Source organism: Propithecus coquereli, unplaced genomic scaffold, assembly GCF_000956105.1.
Source record: "Propithecus coquereli isolate 6110/MARCELLA unplaced genomic scaffold, Pcoq_1.0 Scaffold79, whole genome shotgun sequence".
Classification (NCBI taxonomy): domain Eukaryota; kingdom Metazoa; phylum Chordata; class Mammalia; order Primates; family Indriidae; genus Propithecus; species Propithecus coquereli.
Window position 1 is genome coordinate 2,297,189 of NW_012154062.1, and position 23,807 is coordinate 2,320,995.

General features: G+C 43.0%; 1 protein-coding gene across 1 annotated transcript in view; it reads right to left on the bottom strand.

Annotated features, from left to right (window-relative positions):
- CSGALNACT1 (chondroitin sulfate N-acetylgalactosaminyltransferase 1) overlaps positions 1–23,807 on the bottom strand; it is a 77,998-nt gene that overhangs the window by 37,543 nt on the left and 16,648 nt on the right. Inside the window, exon 2 of the mRNA XM_012662913.1 lies at positions 2,781–2,997. Coding sequence (XP_012518367.1) covers positions 2,781–2,997 — 217 coding nt within the window. The remainder of the gene's footprint in view (positions 1–2,780; positions 2,998–23,807) is intronic.

A 23,807-nucleotide genomic window follows, 5' to 3' on the forward strand; every position in this document is an offset into this window, starting at 1 on the left:
CATAAAGATTCACAAAACGAAGGAAAAAAGGAAATAAAAATCATACATAGTGTCATCTTCAGTGTCAGTTAATAGCTTCCAATTCATAAAGACAACATTAAATATGTAATAAATAGCCCCTTATATTTTCTCCTAGTAATTTTATGGTTGGAATAATTGCATTTAAATATTTAATTGACCTGAGTTTACTCTGGTTTTTGGTGTGAAATAGAATTAAACTTTTCCTGCAATGTTTGGCTAATTGTCCTAACACCAGGCTCTGAATAACCCCTTCTTTGGTGATCTGAAATGCCACCTTTACCAAGTTCTTATGTAGAATTGAATACTCTCAGATTTTACCCTCTCACACCTATTCTTTCGGAGACCTTAACATGCTCAGAAACTCCTCAATTACGGAGTAAACTCCCCACCCTCAACCTTCAGCTCAAATGTTGTCTGTCCTGGGGAGACTGTGTCCCACTGTCTTTTGTCTACAACTCCACGGTAGCACCCAGCTCCATATTTTCAGATTCTATTAATATTTTCTATGAAGGCAGATACTGTATCTCAAATTCATCTTCTTATCCCTCACATCTGGGTAATGTGTCTGACACATGCAATAGGCTCTCAAAAGATCGTCTCCAAGTAACAAATCTTCCCCAACCTATCCCTTCCTATCTATGTGAGCAATGGATGTATGAATTGTAAAAGTCAAGAAAAAAATGCCCTAAGGTTTTTGTGTTCTATTGTTTTAAACGTTGACTAGAATTGCATTTCATTTTACCATCTCCATTTTAGAGACTTGTAAGCTACTAATTTTATGTTTCTCACCAATACTTCCCTGTTTTATTCCTATTGTTAATTACTTGAAATTCTCATGACACGACCCTAAGGAAACTGTTGTCCATAGATACCCAAGAGAATCCTGCTTTTTCAGTCTCCCTCCCCGGCCGAGTCCCATGCTGAAGACTTGGCCCTTTACTGAGCAGACATTTCTTTGGCGTAAACACTACCTTACCAAGCCCAATGTGCCCAATGACTGGCCTATGTGCAGAACGGAAGCTCAGGACCCTTCATCTGTCATCTGTAGGCGCTTCCAAGCCAAAGGAACTTGCTGTAACCTAGTCCTAGATATGGACACACCAATTACTGAGAGTAATGATCTGAGTTAATGCCTTGTGACAACTACAGGTTCAGTTGTTCTCAGAAAGTAATGTTTGATCAACCAATGGCACCTTGCCATTCCAAAGAGAAGATATATATATAGAGAGAGAACACAGAAACACCAAAGGTAGGTGGAAAAAAGCCAAAACTACATAAACACTCACTTCAGTACTGGAGCCAGGGGGAACAGTTAAATGATTGTGCACGAAGTGGCATTCTATACATTGGGAACAGATGAACAGATGAGCCCACTCTACTTTGGATTAGTATCATGGCTAAAGGCACAACTCCAACTGATATAGAAAAAAAAAAAAGAGTTTAAGAACTAGGGATTATGAAAAAAGCTGGGGGAAGTGAGAGCTGCTGTCCCTGGAGAAGAAAAGACAAGGGAAGTTGTGATAGCTGTCTTCAAATACTTGGAAGCTTATCACGTTTAAGAGGAAATGGATTTGTTCAGTCATTTCTCCAGAGGTAGAACTAGACCCACTGGGTAGAAGTGACAGGGAGGCCGACTTCAGGTTCCAACAATAAAGCACTTTTTACTTAGAGCTTGTCAACAAAGCAGCAGCCCGTCTTGTGAAGGAGGCTGGTACACACACACACATTGCCTAGAGAACCCTACGTCAGGGATGCTACAGAAGGAGTCGGAATTAAAGGAAGATTAGACCAGATGACCTCCAAGGATTCTTCTAAGACTATTTGCTTCTGATCTTAAACTTAATTATAAATGAGTTAGCCTTTAAATTAAAAAAAAAAAAAAGTGTTCATGAACCAGAATTTTGAGAGGTATCAACCACACATTTACACTGCCCACTACTGCCTTTTAATAATGTGAATTTAATAAGATTAAAATCAGCTTGATCTTCCAAGATTCATGATTAGATAATATGTTTTTCTGTCTTCAAAAGGAGCTGGTTAAATAAGTTAGCTGGTTAACCTCAGCTAATATGTGAATGTCAGCCATCATAGCTTATAAAATCCAACATTGCACAATAAAAGGCTTAAAGACACATACGAAAAAACTCCATTAGTGTATCTGAAAATAAAACCCTGCTTAGGCTTATTGAGTAGCCATGACAATGAGGGCTTGAAACCTTCTTTGCATAACCCTAAATTCAAGCTCTGAGGCAATGTTGTTGAGAATACAGATTGTGATTCAGTCCATCCCAGCTGCAGATGAAGCAGGCCAGAGCTGAGCAAGAGCATCCTCTAGCATATATCCATTGTCAGCATGGGCTCTGTCACCAGCAAGCTCCTCCCTGCTTCTCAAGACTTAGAACATTGTCACTTGGTTGCTTGCTTGCCTGCGAGAGTCTCAGTTCCTGCTGTCTCCAAACCTGTGCCCAAATCCACATCAGAACCGAACAGAAAGGCATTAGGTCATCTTTGCAGATCCTGATGGAAACCCAGTCCTTCCTATTTTTCACTCTTGAAGGTAAATATGCTTATCTGGGAGTTTCTAATTGCTTTAGGGAAAGGCAAACACAAATGATAAACTTTATACAAAGAAAACAGGGTTGAACAAGAGAAAGGGGCCTTTGTACTTGGCAGGGGAAATGAAGGAGATGATGGAAAATGATATCAGAGCTCTAACACGCAGAGCACGGAGGAACATAAACACATGCAAACAAACCGACCTGAAATTCTGCATGAACTGCCGGAACTTGTCCACCCTTTTCGCTAGCGGCACGATCACGTTGATAAGCGTGTTGGCCATGTTGAGTTTTTCTTTTTTCACTTTCATGATAGGGCCAAACGGTCGAAACAAGACAAGTCGTTTGAATTCATGTTTGTGGTCCCCTTTGAAGGTGAGCTCGTACAGAGTGCCTTTATCCCTTTCTGTTCGGTAGATCCCTGTTAAGAGAAAAACAAGAGAAAACAGTCATAAAAATTAACCTTGGCTGCTGAGTGTTTTCTAACCAAGATCTAGCACAAAATGCCTTTTAAAAAAAAAAAATTAAGATTCAATCTCTACATCTAACAATTACTAGAAAACTCAAAACGCTCTCAACTAAAACTACCAAGAGAAATAAAAATATCAATGTAAGGATCATAGTTACCAAGACTTCATAAAGACATGGGAGAAAGCTGGTAATGTTAGCTACAAAACTGTATTTATAGTATACGGAGGCATTTAAAAAAGGACTGTTAGGAAATATGCCAAAATAAGACTATGATGTGGAGTAGGATTATGTGTTTTTTTCTTTAAGTGCTATTATCCAAATTTTCTGCAACATGATTAGAAGAATATCAGCCTCATTATATTTAATTTAAAAAGCATGTGTTACAATTATCTCTTAGAAATTATGATTAATCATGGCTGTTGCAGATGGATGGTAGTGATCTATTTGGGGGAACCTGGGAGTAGCTCAGGGCTGGTCACGTGGGTTGTGGGACCTTCTGGAAGCTTCTAAAAGCATTAAAACAGACAACATACAGAGTACCCAGTGCTTTTACGTGGGCACACATCATACTTAGTTTCCTATCTTCCTTCCTATCTGTAAGCAGAGCACATACTCCGAAGCCAGACTGCCCAGGCTCAAATCCTGGCCCTACAGGTTTACTTTGGGGCGTTACTCAACCTTTCTGCGTCTCATCTTACCCATGGGTCGCTCTGAGGAGTAAACAGTTGAATAGATGTAAGGAGGTTAGAACAGTATGTGGCACACAGCAAACCCTCAATAAATGTTCGTTGTCATCACAACCCTCCTTCAGAGGAGGTGCAGAAGCAGGAGAGATGTCTACTTCTGTACCCTCCGAACTGTGTTCCACCCTGTGTCACTGGTACGGCAACTCCACAGAGCGTCACTTGTTGCTGCAGATGCGAGCTCAGCATCTCGGCTGCACTCTCAGGGTGAGTCCCCCAGGGCCCAGATGACAGCATTTTCCTACTAATGAGCAAATGATGACCCCGATGCCCAAGATCCCTCTCCTTCCCAACATCACTGGTATTAGGGGTGTTTTCTCTATAGTCGGGAACAGAAAATACCAACAACGGTAAAATTCAACAATCACCAGATAAGCTTTTCTCTGTGATTTATGCAGTAGTCTCCCCTTACCCGTGATTTTGCTTTCCATGGTTTCAGATACCTGAGGTACAGTACGAGATATTGAGAGAGAGAGACACACACACACACAGACACTGCATTCATATAACTTATTACAGTATATTAATTGTTCTATTTTAGTATTAGGTATTGTCAGTCTCTTACTGTACCTAATTTATGAATCAAACTTTATCATCGATATGTATGATATAGCATAGTAGATATGGGATTCAACACTATCTATAGTTTCAGGCATCCACTGGGTGTCTTGGAACATTTCTCACTGCACCATGTTTTCTATTCCACGTCTCCTTCCTCTTAACCCCTACCTTAGCTGAGCGTGTACCTCCCAGTCTCTGAGTAGCAATAAAAACCTGCAGGGGAAAACGTCTACCTATAGTCAGTCAGAGTTTCTCAAGATCTCTCTCAAACTACTTCTCTTTCCTTCCTCACTCTCCCTCTTCTTGTCTTTTGTGGGAACTACACATCTTTCTTCACAAACATTGCCAAGTTCTCTTCTCTGTTCTTTGCCTTATAGGAGCTTTACAGCCCGTAACACCAGTTTTACAGCCTCTTTGATCCCGTTCAAAGTTTGGATCTCCTGGGGGTGCCACAGAGAAGAGTCTGGTGCTGGGAATTTTGCAGGCAGTCCCACGTCTCCCCGATGTCCCCTGGGCCTGCCTGAACATCCAAAACACGCAACCCACCGGCAGTGAGCACGGGTGGTATAAGAACCCAAGTACAGACTTACAAGGACTAAATTCTCTTCGTAAGCCTTCTCCGATCCCCGGGGTGGCAGGGCACACTGCTCAACTGCCCTCAGAGAACCTGAGAGAGTTTTGCTCAACTCATGTTGGAAAAGGATTCAGAGTCCTGCAGGGACCAGTCTTGGAAGAAAGTCAGCTTGTTTCTTAGGAAGCTCAAAAGACTTCTTTGAAACATTAAGTGGTTCCCTTCAAAGTCTCTTAATTCTTTCAGGCAAGTAGCACCACTGTGGAAACAGGCTCTTTCCCCACCTCTGACGTTGTCTAGAGCAACCAGGGGAACCACCAACTCCCAGGGGCCAAATGTGGTTGGGCTGAGTCAGAAAGGAGCCCCATTCGGTCACAGAGGGCATTATCAGCACGACTGAACCCAGGCCTGCCCGTGTGGGTGTCTGCGTCTCCTTGCGTTTCTGTGTCAGCAGCGTAACTTCTCCACGCAGCAGCAAACATGGAAATGACAGCTGACAATTTAATGTGCAGATAAAAATGTACGTGGGCTAGGGGGTGGTTTTTTTCAACTGAGTCATTTTCCTTCTTAGAGACAGGATAAGAATCATTAACGTTTTAAGATCTAAATCCACAGAGTTGAAAATATGGATAGCAATATACCCAAACCTGTCTCAAGAGATAGATATCTATTCATAAAGAACCCAGAGGATGTGATACTTCTTATGCATAACGATTCCACAACTATATGACACTAGCTGTCTTGGGGGTGCCTGCACCATCGGCCCAGTGTGACAGAGACCCCCAGCCATGGTCAGCGGTTCCTGTGCCCATTGGGAAGGTCGCAGCACCCAGGCTCACCTGGCACACTACAATTTCAGCTGCTTTCTGTCTTCCACATGCTGTGCCTTGAAACAGCCATTACATCAACGTTTTAGCATGTTTTCCCATATGCTGTCTAATTACCTTAATTGTCTTATGAATCTGATTTTAGATTCCTTAATTTCATCTATTTTAAATATATTATGTAAAACTCTTTTGCACCCTACGTCCACCAAGACCCACACCCAGCCATTCCCCCACCACGCCCATACTCCATCCCCGCACAGAGAAGCCACACTCAGTTTGTCTTCTTTAATGTCACCCGAACATCAATCAATCCTCTGGCTCCTGGAACTCTTCAGTGGTGGCAACACAAAGCAACTTAGAGAAAGAGGGGTGGAAGGCAAATGCAAAGTGAAGTGGCCACAGTAACACCTTCTTTGTGATGTTTTATAGAATACTATCATTTTAGGCACTACACAAATTAAAGACCAAAATCAGAACTGTGGAGCTAGCTTAGATCTTTGTTTAGACATCCTACTCAGCACCACTTTTTCCTTCCTTCCCTCCACAGGTGCTAAGCTTACTTTGAGTTTGGAGTGACAGCTCCCTGTGCCAGCATCCCAATGCTCATCTTATTGTACTCAAGGGGTCAGCTCTAGGGCCACCAACTAGGTAGAGGCACCTCCATGTATTCCAGACACATCTCTGTAGTCTGTTCCTGCAAATGTCTATTCCTTCGGTAGACCAGGAGCTAACCAGACACAGGCCCGTCTCTGTGCCCCGTCTTCAACTTATAACCTTGGAAATCATGACAGAACGAGAAAGGTACCACTCATTCGTGCCTGCCTTTCCTACCTTGCCACGTGGAGCCTGGGTCTCCCAGCTGGACAGCTGCCATCATCTGCCAACCCCATGCCAGCTCCAGGACCCAATCCGTCCCACATATGTGTTCTTTGGCCCTTCACCTGTCCCTGCTAACGCTCAGATCCTGCTTTTGCAGTAGCTCAAAGTAGCCACTGTGGGAAACGATTCAGCACTTCCCCCAAAAGTTAAACATAGCATTACCATATGATCCACCAACTCCATTATATATTTCTGGGTAGTGCCCAAGAGAATTAAAAACAAGGACCCAGATACCTGTGCACTCATTAGTCACAACAGCTGGAAGACAGAAACAACCCACATCTCCATCAAGAGATAAATGGATAAACAAATACGGTCTAGATGTACAACAGAATATCATTCTACCTTACAAAGGAAAGAAATTCCGACACACGCTACAACATGGATGAACCTTGGGGACATTATACCAAGTGAAAAAAGCCAGTCACAAAAAGACAAATAGTGTATGATTCCACTGATACGAGGCATCTGGAGTAGTCGACTTCATAGCGACAGTAGAAGAGAGGTTACCAGAGGCTGGGGGAGGGTGAACGGGACATTAGTGTTTAATGAGTACATAGTTTCTGTTTGAGAGGAGGAAAATGTTCTAGGGACGGATGGTGGCGATGGTTGCACAACAGTGTAAATGTACTTAGTGCTGCTAAACTGGACGCTTCAAACTGGCACGTTTTAAGTGATGTGTATTTCACCGCAGTAACTTTCTGTCTTCTAAAAAGGTTTCACACTTTCTCAAAGACACACAACTCCACGATTCATCTATGTATCCACCCCTCCTGCTCTGGGAAGATTCCCAGGATGTTCTCAATCCGAAGTGATCACTCATCCTCAGGCACTCTTCTCTTACAGCTTTTGAACGCTTCTCCCCGGAACTACTTGTTTGGCATATGAGAACATGAAGGGACCTCGGGGACCGTCTCACCCAGCCTTCTCATGTGACGGATGAGGAAACGGAGACCCAAAGAAGTTGTGATTTGCTTGTGTTCCCCTTACTTGTCAACGACTAGAACATACTGCCCCTGCCCTGCCCAGAGCCACTTTTCATATGTAACATGGACAGCTTAGAGCACAGAAAGGAATTTGGAACGTGAAAAACAGCTTCCAAAAGTCAGAACAAAGTCTGTAGTAAAACCCACTGTACTTAGCTCCCTGACCCACAGATACCCCTCACACCTACCCTTAGAGCTTCCCTTTTACTTTACCATATAATTTTGACAGTTACAACATAAATTACCCAAATTTCCATACATTGAAAGTAAAATTTTGAAAGAGGGGATTTTAATGGAAAAAGATATTTTTAGCAAGAAAAAGAAGAGTATTTGGGAAAAGAAAATCTGTAAGAGGCAGAAATGCTGACAGTAGTAAATAGTGACAGGCAGCCTCCAGGAGGAAGAACATTATTATTTTTTTTTAAATTGGAAATGTCTGGATCATTTAATATAAAGAAAAAAACACTTCAGCCATGTAAATTGCCTTTGAAGATATCACTATAAGAGCATAGACCTGTTGACTCTGTAAATGCATATTCTGCTTTACCTAAGATTTTAGTCCAAAATAGTATTTTTTAAAAATATTTTGTTGCTTCAGTTATCTAGAAAACCCTGCTTAAATGGCATATCTCATTCCCAGACCGGGCCAGACCAAGTGAGATAAATGAGACATCATTACAGTGTCACCGCTTGCCAGATCTGTTTTTGTAGGTAAAGTGGTAAACTCAACATTTGTGAAAGAGATGTCCTAAGACTGCCATGAATCCCCAAGTGCTCAGAAACTATAAAGGCAATCATTTTCCCCATGAAAAGCAATGGAAAGGATCCACTTTGAGGCTCTTCTTCGTCTGCTGGGCTATGGAAATGTTCCTTACTCTCTCCTGCATTACAGCTTATCTGTTCACAGCAGCGACTCTGGGCATGTCCTGACTCGGCTTCTTACTGTTTCAACTTGCACGGAAAGTGTCTTTCACTTGATAAGAAACAGCTGCACTGACTGATGTGCTTGCTGAAGCAATTCATGAATCATCTTCTTATTTCTATACATTGCATTCGTTGTGTCCTTGTTCATGTCATAGATCCAATCCGACAAATCCAATCTCCAGTTCCGAACTTTCTAAGAACCTCACTTACTTAGAGCTCCTTTCTCACCTGATCATTAGTACTAGCAGTCAACTTTCTCTTCAGAGCCTTTCTCCCTTCGCCCCCAAGAAAACTACAACATATGTATCAACTCATGAAAGCCAGTGGGCATTTGACAATGAGTAGAAAAGGCGTGTTAAGATTCCAGTGCTGCAAAGGACTGGGTTTCTCACCAGGTGACCTGCCAGCCTCACACGATTCACAGGCAAATGACATGGTTAGTGTCATCCTTATTGATTTTTCTTATGGCTATTATTTACCATGGATTATGCTCTACCTTAGAGATATAAAGATGAGGGTGATGAAATCACCGTGCTTTCTGAATTCACATTCTAGAGAGGAAGGCAGATAGGTAGACAAAACAGGCATAAATATGATAAGTACCCGACGGAGTCTGTCCCAGGTGTAGAGGAACAAGGAGGGAGGCAGTCTCCACCTGGTGGAGGGTCTGGACAGTTTGATAGAGGATGTTTCACCAGAATTGAAGACTGATGGGTGCTGGCCAAGACTACAACATCAGGGAGAGCATTCGAAGGAAAGATAACTGTGTAAGCAAAGACACTAAGAAAACAGAAGAAACAAAAACCGACTTGTTATGTTTGGCCAACTTCAGACAAGGCTGGAGTACAACAGGCAGGCGAGGGAGGGAGAGAAGCTGAAAGGGCAGGGGGTGGGGGGATGCCACTAAGTCACGGTGACAGGTGCAAACCATCCTGGAGCACAGGGGAGCCAGGTTAGTCTTCTAACAAGGCAGAGATGAGATTTTTAGGACTATCACCTTACAGCAGTGTGGGCGTGGGTAAACAACCAGGAATGGGATCAGAGAGCAACGAGGGAAGAGTCACCATGGTTCAGCAGGGAAACACAAGGGTCTGAACTAAGGCAGTGGCAGTGGAGAGGATGAGAGGTGGAAGGAAGCTTGCGAGAACTTGGTTAGAAAACGAGATGGCAGGTGAGAGAGAGGGAGAAATGCAGGCCAAGTCCAGTTACAGGTGACACGGGCATTCCGAGCTGAGCTTTGGATGTGCTGATTTGAGGGGGCGGGTAAGTAGGTTTGAAGCTCAGCAGGCCTTTTGCAGACACATAGACTTTGGGGTCCTTGCTGAATAAGTTGGAACTGTGAGTGGGGGGTTAGATCAGCCAAAAAGAGTCCAAAGAAGAAGAGGGAGTCCAGTCTGCAGGCCTGGGACATACCAAGCCTTCAGGTGCAGGCAGTGTGGATACACAAAGGAGACTGAGAAGTCCCAGATGACAGCAGTGCTCAGAGAGGCAGAAGACAGCAGCTCAGGGAACCCAGTGGATGAGTGAGGCTTGCTCACCGCTGCCAACCACGCACCGAGGCTAAGCAGGATGAAGAGGAAACTTGCCCCCTGGATGGGGCAAGGAGGAGATCACTGGGGATCTTACCAATATTGCCACTCCCTCAAAGAGGCCTTCTCTAGTCTCACCCCTCCCCCCAGTCACTCTCTGTCACCTCTTTCACATGACTCCATTCTAGTTTGTCCATGGCACGCCATCCAAATGTGTTAATTCACCTGCCTGTGCATTACTCTTCCCTCCACCAGAAGGTCGGTGCCATGAAAACCAGAACTTTGTGCCTGCGACCCTAGTGAGTATTTGCCACGCAGAAGGGAGGGGAGAAGAAAGGGAAGCTGTTTGGCTAAAAAGGGAATAAATACAATAGAGAAGCAGCTAGAGGAATTTATGGAGTTGACAGTGTTTTTAAAAAAAAAAAATGGCAAGAGAAACATGATTCCTTCCTACGTTGAGAGGGAGGAACAGGCAGAAATGGATAGGTGGAATGAGAATGAGAGGTGGATGGGATCTACAACCCAGGCAAGGACTTGGTATTGGACAGGGAGGGTCACCTTGTCCCCAAAGTGGGGAAGAACGAGAAGGGCAGAGGGACAGTTAGTGCGAGTTTGGGGCAAGGAGCATGAGGGGCTCATGGCACACGTGTGGTCAGTTTCTCAGGGAATCAGAGCAAGGGCACTGAGGGCGGAATTACAGGCTGGCGAGGAGTGCTGGAGCCGGGGAGGAGGGTGGAGAACGGGAGCTGAGTAAGGAGGTGGAAAGGAGTTACAACACTACACAGAGGGCAGTGGGGCCGGAGAGAACGAAGCTGCACTGATACCTGCATGCACAGTCAGCGCCTGCTCTCCAGCACACAAGGGACACAGGTGGAGGAGGAGACACGATGGTGACTTGATGAGCTAGCACGGGGCCCTGTGGGACAGGTAGGGAAGGGAAGGGACAAGTAGGGCCAAGGAAGGCAGGTGCTAGGAAGCAAGTGGTGAAAGGAATATATTATGGGGTCCAGGCTGGAGAAGGCTAAGGAAAGGCAGAGTTAAAGGACAAGTAAGGGTTAAGGCATAGATGCAGTGAGAACAAACAAGACTGAAGTCAGGAATATGAACAGAAGGGATGGGGGGAAAATGAATTTTGAGGATGTTTAAGTTTAACCTATTCCAGGAGATGCAAAGGTCCAGGACATCAGGCCTCTCTGCAGTTTCCTTCCTCAGTACTGTCTCAAGTTGGTCAGACCCAGACCACAGGTTGCTCGAGACCCTGAATACACAGTTTCGCCTTCAGTTCTTATTGTTTGAGAATTGTGGGTTTCTTAGGAGATGCCAGCTCTTCCCATGACCTTAAGACACCAAAGGTTAGAAATTATACATGTTAGATGCCAACGTGGACTAAACGGGGTGTACAAGGCCAGGCAGTGATGGCAGAGGCAAGGACAGTAGGCAGTTCTGTAGGGATTCCAGAACAAACATCCGAGGGAGGGATGTCAGAGCGGCCATTATCAGGGTATGTTTCCGGACAGCTGCGGGACTTCCTCTCAAAACACAGTGGAACAGTACAGTCAGGATGTTGTGGAAAAGCAGAAAACTTAAGATAGAGGCAGAAGCAACGAGCTGGAGTTAAAAGGTCAAAGACCAGGGACTTTGTGATCATGCTATTGTCTTTGGCCAACTGACAACCTTATCCATGCCAACGACGTAGGCAACTTACTGCCAAAATAGAGGACCTACAGCCTTACTGAAATTTACATTACCCCTGATTCATGTCTATTTTTCAAACCACATTCACAAATATCTTGATTTTAAAGTATTTTCTAGAGGTAAGCCATTTACCTATTTTGGAAAAGTTAAAGAAACAACTTGTTCAAGGTTACAAATGATACATTCATGGACTGATGGGTACGTGAGTGTGACTCTAAGAGCAATGTCAGTAAAGCTCTTTAATCAATTTTACCATCAAAAGGATGTTTATAACTCTTTTCTGCTCTTTTTGAGATTGACTTTTGAGAATAGAAAAACATCAGGAAAGATGCTTCAAAAGCTTATCAACTTTCCAAAGTATATCAGAAAAGTCTACCTTAAAACTCACCTTTGAAGAGTAAGATAATATATTATTGATTGATTCACTGACATCAATTTCTTTAAGATATGGGATCAATAATAATACCTACTTCACAGGGCTATTGTGAAGGTTAAATAAATTAATCCTTGTAAAACATGCATGCCTAATGCACAGGAAGTCATCAATGATGTTAGCAATAACAATTGTCATTATATTATCATCATGTCATTCCGCAGTGCTCCATCAATCATTTAATGCATCATTGCTCTCAAACAGCTCAGGACTCCAGAGCAAGCCCCTCCAATTGCTGTCCTTGCATTAAATATGCTTGAAAGCAGAATCCAATTACTAATCTTTTTAAAGTTACCACTGTGGACTCAGATGTGAACATTTTTGATAAAAAGCCTCATGATCTACATATTAGCATATGTAATATTTGGGTCAATTTTTTTTTTTTTTTTTGAGACAGAGTCTTGCTCTGTTGCCCGGGCATCAGCCTAGCTCACAGCAACCTCAAACTCCTGGGTTCAAGTGATCCTTCTGCCTCAGCCTCCCGAGTAGCTGGGACTACAGGCATGCGCCACCATGCCTGGCTAATTTATATATATATATATTTTTAGTTGTCCAGATCATTTCTTTCTATTTTTTTTAGTAGAGACGGGGTCTCGCTCTTGCTCAGGCTGGTCTCGAACTCCTGACCTTGAGAGATCCACCCGCCTCAGACTCCCAGAGTGCTAGGATTACAGGCGTGAGCCACCGCGCCCGGCCGGTAATTTTTTATTTTTTTAGCAATATTTCTACAGGATGTTTTTTAGATGTTGTCTGAAAAACTCATTTCTGATGTATAATAACTGAAAATTTCCAAATCATTGACCCCAAAGCCCTCTGTCATGTACAATGAATTTTTATCTCCACTCCCCCTTAACCATCCATACTGGTTAGCAAAGCCCTGCACCGTATCGCACTTACATGACCATCCACAATCACTGACATAATTATAACTGGGTCCTTCCCTCTGTCAGACACACTGAGTCTCCTGGCTCCTTCAGACAGATGCTATGGTTGGCCAACACCCACCCCAGAGACTACCACCTTGACCCTGGCTTTATTACTGACTCTGTACCACCTTAAATAAGATATTTAATGACCCAGGGTTCCCACTTCCTGGTCTTAGAAGTTAGATCACAGTGTACATTCAAAGCAACAACATCAACTGCTTTGCACTTCAAGGAAAGTCATAAGTAGCATCTCTTACAAGCACTGATTTTCTTGGACAGATTCATCTAATTAATCAGTGGTAGGAATTCATTTTAGCTTTACCAATAGGCTGTAAGATTGAATCCACTGGACATTTTGGGGAAAATACATGTGTATTTCTGTGGAACTTCTAAACTACAGATAAACCACAACAAACTGAAGATTAAGAAAAAAAATCATGAGCCTGTAAAGTAGGTCACAATTTTCTACCATACTAGACATTAGTTGACCTGTATTCATCTATGCCAGTAGAAACCGGTAAGCTTGAAAAATGCGGATTCTTGGGCCCCACACCAGACCTGTTCAGCTGGGGTCTGAGGACTAGCTTTTGGGAAACACTGGTTTATCTCAAACTGGTACCTGAGGAGTCTTCAATAAATGTTAGACAGTAAAAGTGAAGAACTAGCCATTTTAATAAATAACAATAGTGGTCTAAGTCGATGGTATTTCTGATGAGATGAGCTATAACCAACTGCCCACTAAACAGGTGCTATTAAAAAGTCTGCATCTGTTCTATTGGTTCCGTGGAGGTCACAAAAAGGGAGAGAAATTGACACCCACACCAACCTAAGAAAGTCAATGGGAAAAGCATACTTGTAGACACAATTTTCTTTTTGCCCTTTGAATAACTACTTCCTAATATAGAGAAAGTTTAAAGCTATAGTCCAAACTGTGGCAGTATTTTAAATGAAATCTGAACAACGTATCATTTCTTGGAAACCTTGTAGAGTGACAAGGGCAGTAGCTAAAGGCAAGATGATAGTGAACAGAAAGCTATGCTTCTGTTAACCCACTAATCCAGTGATTCATGCAGGCAGCAATCCCTCAACAAGCACCTTCCATATTTTGTAATAGACTACATAAAAATAAATAAAATAGGTACCCTACCCTGTAAGGGGGTGCAAATTTGGAGCACAGAAACAGCAATGAGCAGCTACAGCAATGTGGTCAGGGCTGGGGGTACTGGCAGAAACCCCTAACTCTGCAGGGAGATTTCCAGAAGTCCACCCAGACAGGAAAGTACTTGATTTAAGGTGAGGAGGAAGAGCTGTGTAGTAGGGGACAGGCTAAGACTTTCCAGGCTGCTTGACCAGAATATACAATAGTACAGAGGAAGAACATGGTGCATTCAGAAGACTACAGAAGTCCAGCAAGGCTGGGAGAGGGGCCAGGTGAAGACTATAGTAGGACATGAAGCTGGAGGGCCAAGAAGGTTCCAAATCATGGAAAACCCGTGTGTCATGCTAAGGCCGTCTTACCATTTGCCACCACATGGGTTTTGGGTTTTGTTCAGATCTTGGTTTGGGGTTTGCTTTTATTTTCGGATAATCCCTATAGCCAAAACAAAACCTGTCACAATCTTACTCTTAAGCTGTAAAAAAGTATGTTCCAATCACTGTGAAGTTTTGAAGAGAAACCCATAGAGATTAACTTTCAGTTAGAAGGATGAATCTTATGCCACACTTTCCTCCACATCCTTAGAAACACAGACACAGACACATACCTCCACCGGCCACCAAGGGAAAATACGACACAATGACAAAGCGCAAAGCCTTTTTTCTTTGGTGTGAACAGCATACAAGGAAACAACTTAAACACTGCATATTGGCAGCCAGGAGGTTTGTCAACCCAATGGGAACATCCTTTTCAATAGACTAATCTGCTCAGGATGCCAACCTATGTTTCAGTCATGCCAAACTCCTAGTGTTGTGGCGAGTTGCAAAGCAACATCTCAGATAACAAAGCCAAGGAAACTTCTTACAGACACAGTCTGGCACAGGAGAGAGACCTGAATTTTAATTCCATTCAACCATCAACTTGCTCTATGATTTTGAGCAGAGTCAATTCTCAAAGCCCCAGTTTCCCCAACTGTACAACCTAGGCACTAACCAGTACATGACTCACTGTGTCCATGGTATAGCAATAAACCAGAACACAGACAATTGCAATCTTAGGATCATGATAGACACTACCTCTACAAAACTCCTACAGTAACTTTATTCACATAGCATATGACTGATGGTGTACCACTCAAGAGTAAAAATGATTCCATTAGATGTCAAAATATGGTCTATTATATATGCCATTTTCAAATAATAGTTTAATGTAAGGATTTAAAAAAAAAAACAACCCATAGGAATAGATAATATTTAGCCCATTTGGGTAATACTTCCTGAATGTTCTTTTCCCAAATGAGTCATGACCCCATCAAGAGGAGATGTCTTTGTCCCCTCCCCTTGAATCTGAGGGGCTTTGACTAAGAAAAGAGCAGAGTGATGCAGCTGCCACCTTGTTTGCTGGAGCATTCTCTTGGTGCCCAGATGACCACATTAAAAGTGCAACTACCCCAAGGGTGCCACGCTGTGAAGACATCATGCAACGTGGACAGGCCACTCCAGTTAGCAGTACTGGTCCTCCTGTCATCACAGGCCAGATGCCAGATCTGAGAGCGAACAAACCTTCAGATGATTCTAGCCACCAGCTGTCACCCCCACCCCCAAATGAGGCCATAGACATGCTGGAGCAGGGACAAACCATCCCTACTGTGTCCTTTCTGGACTCCTGACCCACAGAATCTGTCAGTGTATGAAAATGGGGATATTAAGCCACTAAATTCTGGGATCATTTGTAATGCAGCAATGTCATCTGGAACAAGAGTATCTGATGTTGTGTTCTCTGACAAGTTCATAGCACATATATAAGCTACGCTGCTGAGTAAGAGCAGGAGCAGACACGGTCGGTTACTGTGCTTTCGGTATTATTGATATTCTCTTACGACACACCAGGCAAGTGCCAGAACATAAGGCCACTCAATCTCTACATGGAGCTGAGCAGTGGGAGTGCCCTGGGTCAGACCATGATTTTCCTCAGAAAAAAGTTCTAGGTCCATTAAACACATGGGCAAATGGGTGGCTGAGACCCCAAAATTCCACACAATTTGGCATGGCTACAGTAAATTTAGCCTAGAAAACTTTTTAAGTGGATAATATCAAACTCTTACTTTGGACATTAAATCAAGTAAATAAACAAAGACCCCTGGTCCCGTGCCCATGAATAGCTATTTTTAGTTTAGTCTCTTGGTGAACTCTCTAAAATAAAAATGTACCATGGTTATGTAGTTAGTTAACTTGGGAGACATAAACTCTAACTCATCAGTAATTACCTTATAATTAAATGGTTTAAATCTACCAATTAAAAGGAAACACAGGTTCAAGTCCCAGCTGTGTAACTTTGGAAAAGGTACTTAACCTTCTTTGCCTGTGCACTCACTTCAAAAATAAAAATGATCATAACAAACTAGCTATCTCAGAGGGCTGTTGGGAGTATTGAAGTATGTACACAGCACTTAGAACAATACGCGAAACATTTCAAGCACTTGATAAATGTCAGGCATTAGAACACTATTTAAGGGTGTGGGAAACAGAACACTTCAGTTTCCCCCCAAAATGGCATGAAGCCATGTAATAGTTTAAAAGAGAAGGTCAATTCTATTTCATGATGTCTGACAAAGAGTGTCACAATTTCCAGGGACCCCACTCCCTGCACAGGCACAGGCTTGGGAACCATTAGATGTGAGGCTCTTTCAGCTCTAGATCCAGGGATTCCTTTAAGCTGTGGTTCACAGCTGTGGCTGCACAGTGGAATTACCTGGGGAGCTTCGAAAATGCTGATGTCTGGACCCTGCAGTCTCTCGGAGATTCTGATTTAATTATTCTTCTGTGTGGCCCAGACTTTCCAAGGGACCGTAATGTGCAACCAAGGCTGGAAAGCATCACTTTAGGGAATATGATCTCAATGCTTCCAGCATCTAGCGATTCCCAGATGGAGGGGAAGCATTTGCAGGCAGTCAAGGGGCACTGGCACTTGGCCAAGAACGTAACACTGCTCTTTAGAGTAATTCTGGAAGTTAAGTAATGGCAAAAATAATGCCTCCCCTTTCTCTACCCACTGAATTGCTCTATGACTATAAATTGCATTGGTAAAGGGTCATTAATGTTACCAAGGCCCAGCGTGACAAAGGTATTTATCCCCTGAAGGTCTAATACTCAAATGAAATGGGAGTAAACAACACTGAAATCAAGATGAGCTTCTAGTCCTCTGTGTTTGTTATTCTCTTTTAAAAAATACAGTCTGCATTTTTCCCTTGTGTTTAACAATAATGGTCTTGATAGACCCTGGTTTTCCCTGTGTAGAAAAGCCGTGTGTCATTGTAGGTTGTTAACGTTTGGATAGTGGCTGTTTCTATGAGAACAACTTGTAGCAGGAGTATTGAGAAGCGCAACAAAAGCCCGAACGCCTGGAGAATGACTTATCTGATGGTTCTGTAGACCTGGATGCAAAGTTAAAACCTCAAAGAGTAAATGATCTACTAGTGACAGATAGAACGTGTGGGTTGTTATGATGTGAGGAGACGGAAGTGGAAGAGATAGGAGAAAATATTACACTTCGGGGCAGGGATCCATCTGTAAGACTCATGTAAAAAGAAAAAAATCTGTCTTCGGGGTCAAGGGCCCTGTCCCTTCCCTTACATAAGCTGGAATCATTACAGCTGTCACCAGCACAGACTAAGACACCTCAAGGGCCACAGCTATAAAGAAAAAAACTCCAATAATGGGGAGGGGAGAGGAGGGGACAGGCATATGTATACACAATGAGTGCAATGTGCACTATCCGGGGGATGGACATGCTTGAAGCTCGGACTTGGGGGCGGGGGCAAGGATAACATATGCAACCTAAACATCTGTACCCCTATAATATGCTGAAATAAAAAAAAAAGAAAAGAAAAAAACTCCAGTCTCCATCTCGCCTTTGTATGAGGGTCTAGGTAGACTACGGGGAGAGGTCTCTTAAGGACGCAAAATCTCAAATCTGTAGTGACAACCAGGGTTCTCAAAGTGCCATCATGGGCCAGTAACCTTGGTGCCTTGCAGACTGGCCTTTGGTTTTAATCAATATCAGCAATATGATACAGCCGGACTTATTCTTTTTCTTCCATGATTATTATAAAATCTGGATACCACTTCATTTTTCTCACTATCTTACTTTCCTTCATTTGTTTATTATGTCTTAAGTATTGGAGGCTTATGAAGAATTCTGATGCCACACAAAAGGTGTAGGAAGTGCTGTGCTAACCAGGCGAATACCCCAAATTAAGGGACCTGTATGCAGACGCAGATAGGGAAAACCCGGACCATTAGTATTCCTCATTAAGAACCTTCAGAGGCCCTGAAATTTAATAAGAACCCAGTGGAAAAGCCTTATTTCTTGACTTAGGTTTGGAAAAAAAACTCTCCCCATGGGTCATACTAATGCCTGTCTTCAGGAAGAACCTTCACCTACACACTGAAACTCCGTTAAAGACCCAGGTGTGATATAAACAGCAGGATGACAGATACTTTGTAGAGTACAGAACTCTAAAAGAGCAAGTCTCAACATGGTAAGCTTATTTTCTTCACCATGAATTATAAATAACTACAGCAATGCGTATTTCAGTTGCTTCCATTCTGAAATTCTGAATAGGAAACAAGTCGCAAATTTTATACAAACCTAACTAAGCACAGATGCTGAAGAACTGGAATTTCTAATTCTCCAAGTTTCAGGGATGTGGCGTGCCCAGCTCTGTGGGAGTGAAACGTGTATAAACAAGGGCTCATTTCTCTTCTCGCTCCACATCCCCACCAAGCTTAGCCAGCAGTAAGTTATCTTTAAGATTAGGAGCAACACCACCAACACTGGGAGGAAAAAGGAATATTTCTTCCCAGTAAACTGTTGCTCTAAAGTTTTCACACTACGTCAGTGGCAGGCCAGAGCAACAGGCTCCCTCTTGCGCTCTGCTGTCCTGGGTCTCCTATGGGAGTCGGGATTGTAGGTCTGCACATTTAGCAGGTTCCACGTGCACCAGGTCACCTGCCTGCATAAGAGCTTGAACACCACCTGGTCCTTCCGTCTGGACACCCTCTTCCTCCAGGTATAGGGACGACTTGCTCCCTCACCTTCTTCAAGTTCCTACTCCAAGGTCACCTTCTCCATGAGGTCTAGACTGACCATCTAATGTGAGGTTGTCATGTCCTCCCTTGGGGGCCTCCACCCCTTAATCACCTTGATCTTCCCTCTATGAAGCCAATCACCCCTTCCCATGCCACGTAATTTGCTTACTTAGGTCTATGTTCATCCTCTGCCCCACCTAGACCATGAGCTCCGCAAACCAGGCTTTGAGTTTTCACTTCTGGATCCCCGCTGCCTGGGACAGTGCCTGGCACACAGTAGGTGCTAAATAACAGTTGCTGAAGAAAAGGGCTACCTACTCTTTAACACCTGTGCAAACGGATATCAGGATTTACTACCCGTCCTCTTAGGAAGCCAAGGCAAAGAGAAATCCTTTAGCCATTATTTTTGGGGATGTACGTTAACCTACATTCAGATGCCAACTTGCACTTTTACACAATGCTTCCCTTCTGAAAAATTACCTCAATTTTTTTCCTCAAACTGACAACTCTAAAGAGCTTAAATTTTCTCCCTGAAAGCTTTTGCTTTAACATTTACTCTCGTTCTGCCCCAGAGACTCATCTATCATGTTAATATATCCTGAAACATGGCTTTGCCTTCGAAAGACAAACAATTTCACTCCCACCAACACCCCAACGAGAGCATTTCACCTTCCAACAGGAGCTATGGTGTCCCAAAATAAAAGGATGAGTTTCTTTTACTGGGGATTTTGCTAGTCAAACTGGGTCCAGATCCAAAGAGCACTGGACACCCAGCTTCCATGACAGGGAGGTCCCAGGACACAGCTCATGGTGGAGGAAGGGACCACCATGTGTCAAGACCATGGAGGAGCCTGCATCTAGTGCAGAGGGCAAGACAAGTGAGCCCTGAGCTGGAGTAGCTCGAACCTAATAGCAATTAACAAGATGGATGCAAAGTCAATAAGAATAATGGGTTAATGGGTAAAATTCCAGAGAAGAAAAATGATCAGGCTTTGAAAGACTCAAGTATTGGTAAACACCAACAGGCGAGAAGCCACGGCACTAACAATCTTGCCTTCAGCCTAGATGCACCTCTGCTGTGCACAGCAGCTCTCAGCAAGTGTGGCTTTTCCCATGCCAACTGAGAGATGCTTTCTACTCCACTCACCTCCTAAGATGATTTCTAATTAGAAAAACACTATGGTGATCATAAAATCATTCATCTCCCTAGTCAAAGATGACTTGGGGGTTTAGAATGAAAACACACAGCCCAAAACACGAAAAGGAGAAAGATCAAAAACTCTCATTTCAAGATGTGCGAGAACAAATGTAAGTGAATATTGACATTCTCCTTAGATTCAAAATTCTCCATATCGTACACCTCCCAAGAGATGCCATCTTACCCCACCAGATACTGTGTGCACACAAAGTATGATTAACATACTCCCCACACTTTCAACACAACCACTGATAACCACACTATCAGCACAGGGTTAGATCGGCATTCTAACTTTGTGAAGAGAACTTCTAAAACTCTTCGCTGAAAGATGTTCAATTTTGTTTATATTAAATGACACTTTGGAGATGATTCCAGAAAGGGAAATGAACCTAACATGACTCAATAGTATCTTAGAGAAAATCAACTATAATTCAGAATGGTAAGAGGAACCAGGAAAGGAGTCTACAAAATGCCTGGGGCTATAAAAATGCTTTCTCCATATTCCTTGCAAGCAATAACAAAAACAGTAACAATTACAACATTTATTGTGCCGGGCACTGCTATAAAAGCATCACGTGTATTAGCCCCTCTGTTGTTTACAACCCTGTGAGGTAGGCATTAGTAATGTGAGTTTTACAGCTACAAACACTGAGGATCAGAGAGGTTAAACACCCTGGATACACAACACAATTAGTTAAATGGTCATCTGAGATTTGAATGCAGGCAGCCCGACTCCAAAGCCAAGTTCATGCGGAGACAGGACTGCAACGGGATCGTCTAATCAATTTTCCCTGCTCACGAGTTACAGTAAAATCAAAGGGTTTTTATTTTACATGGGGCCAGGGTTCTTAAAAATTAATAATACACAGTTATGGCCAAGTAAGAAAATCAGGATAATTACTAAAATAGAAATACCAAATCTACAATTATATTAGCCTTCTATTTTAAGGAGTCGAATCAAAATGCACAGAGATATGGGGCAATGAGCTTGTCATACGAAATCACCATTGTCAAACATTTAATATCTATTACAGTGGTCATTTTTATATGTTTAGACTTTAAATTCCTAATCTCTCTCAAAAGAAAAGCAAATGAAGAAAAATTTACTCATCACTCTGCAGAACCATCCTTTTTTTCTGGTCTCAAAGGAAGCATTCTCCTTCCTCCTTCCCAAGGCCAATCCCTCTAACCTGTGCTCCTGCTTCCTACTCCTCTGTAAGTTCATTTATTCACTCAACAAACATTTAATCAAGTCTATGTACTGGGCACTCTGCTTAATCTTAGGGCTACAACGAGGCAGGAGAAATGGTCCCTCATCTCAACCTAGTTGGGGGGATCCAAATAACTTAATCACAGGACACAAATGCTATGAAAGGGAAGTATACTATATGGGGGTTTTGCACCCTCGAGTCTCCCATGTTGTATTTTCACTAGTTCCCTTTACAATTTACAATATCATCTGTCCTTAGCCCTATTAAACATAGTTGAGTATCTCTAATTTTAAATAAAAACCAAAAAAAAAAAAAAAGAAAACTACTCTTCTTCCATTTTTTGTTAGGAACCTTTTCCTTGGCAAGCCAAGCTGAGCTGCTATCAGCCATGATGACACATTCACACACATTTTCTAGCTCTGTGTGTTCTAACCCAAGGCTCTCTCCACACCTCGAATGCTACAAAGAGAAGCAACATCCTACTCCAAGCTCAGAGAATGACCAATTGCCTCTGTGGACTCATTACCGCATGGGCCAGCTGCCTTCACAGACCATCTGTTCTCTTGACGGCCCCAAAATATTTCCAGCCTCCGGGATTCAAGGATGAGAGCCAGCAACATGCAGAAGCCAGTCCTGATCAACAGCCCTGCTCTTCCTGACTTTCCAGCTCCACTTTAAATAGCACACGGACCACCACTGCTGTAGGCGGTCTAAATATACAGCGCATCGTACAGACCAGGAAAAGGAAAAGACCAAGCTGCAGATGGGAGGCGGTATAGGAGAGGAGGCTGCTGTGGCTCACACCGGTTTTCACAAACCAACTGCCAAACAGAATCTGGGAAAGAAGGGAAAAGGAAGAGACAGGCTAAAAAAAATTTTTTAAAAAGGCACTTTTGACAGTAGGGTCTTTTTTTATTTTTTTGGAGGGGAAGGAAGAAAAGGTGTTTTGTTCTCTTTCCTCTTGCATTTAAAATTCCTATTCATCTCCTAGGAGTGCAAGGAAAAAGTTAGAAAGCATCGTCGTAAGATGTCACAAGGAAAGGGACTCTGACAAAACACCAGAGCCGCTGGTTCTGCCAAACCGCTGTTGAGGGGCCACGAGCACACAAAGCCATGCTTTTTGCAGAGCTAGCTGGTGAGGGTAACCGTGCACAGCTCAGAGCTCTGTGCTGAGTGTCCCTCTCCGGCATGCACACCTGCAGCCCACCGTGATGGAGGAGGGATGGGTTTAGGGCACAGAGAAGCTTTGCTCCAACTCCTCCCAACAGGCTGCTAATCAAATTTCTAGAAACAACCTCACCTTTCCGGGCTGCCTCCTCCAGTCTCGGAATTTAGGGTCAAGACTGAGAAGTGACCTGTCATTTATTTTTCTCTTCTGGATTCCCCAGGTAGCCTGGCCGGCAGGAAGGAAGTCCAGTGATCCTGCCACCTCAAGTCCTGCATCTGTTTCAACTACCCTGTTTCGTCAATTTAGGGAATCAAACACTCACTTCTTTTTTAGTCAGCATCATTGAAGCATTATCATATCTTATTGCAAAGTATAATAGCAACAGACTTTCAAAGTAGAATATCTGGAAAATACAACATCACCCATAATGCCGCCACTTAGAAAAAAATATAAATCCTTTGGTACAATATTTTTATCCTCTTGATCTTTTTTTACATAAACTGATTATTTTCACAATTAAAATTACGTTTTTCTCATAGCAAGGCTTTGCCCCAGTTGCTTATTTATTGAATAAATGATTTTTAGTTACCGCACAATATTCCGCTATATACATATTGTATAATTTTACCAGTCTCCTATTATTAAACATCTGGGTTGCTTCTAATTTTTCACTATTTTTAATTTTGGTTTTGAGACTGGATCTTGCTCTGTCACCCAGGCTAGAGTGCAGTGGCATGATCATAGCTCACTGCAGCCTCGAACTCCTGGGCTCAAGTGATCCTCTTGCCTCAGCCTCCCAAGTAGCTGGGACTACAGGTGTGCACCACCACGCCAGGCTAATTTTTCACAATCATAAATGCTTC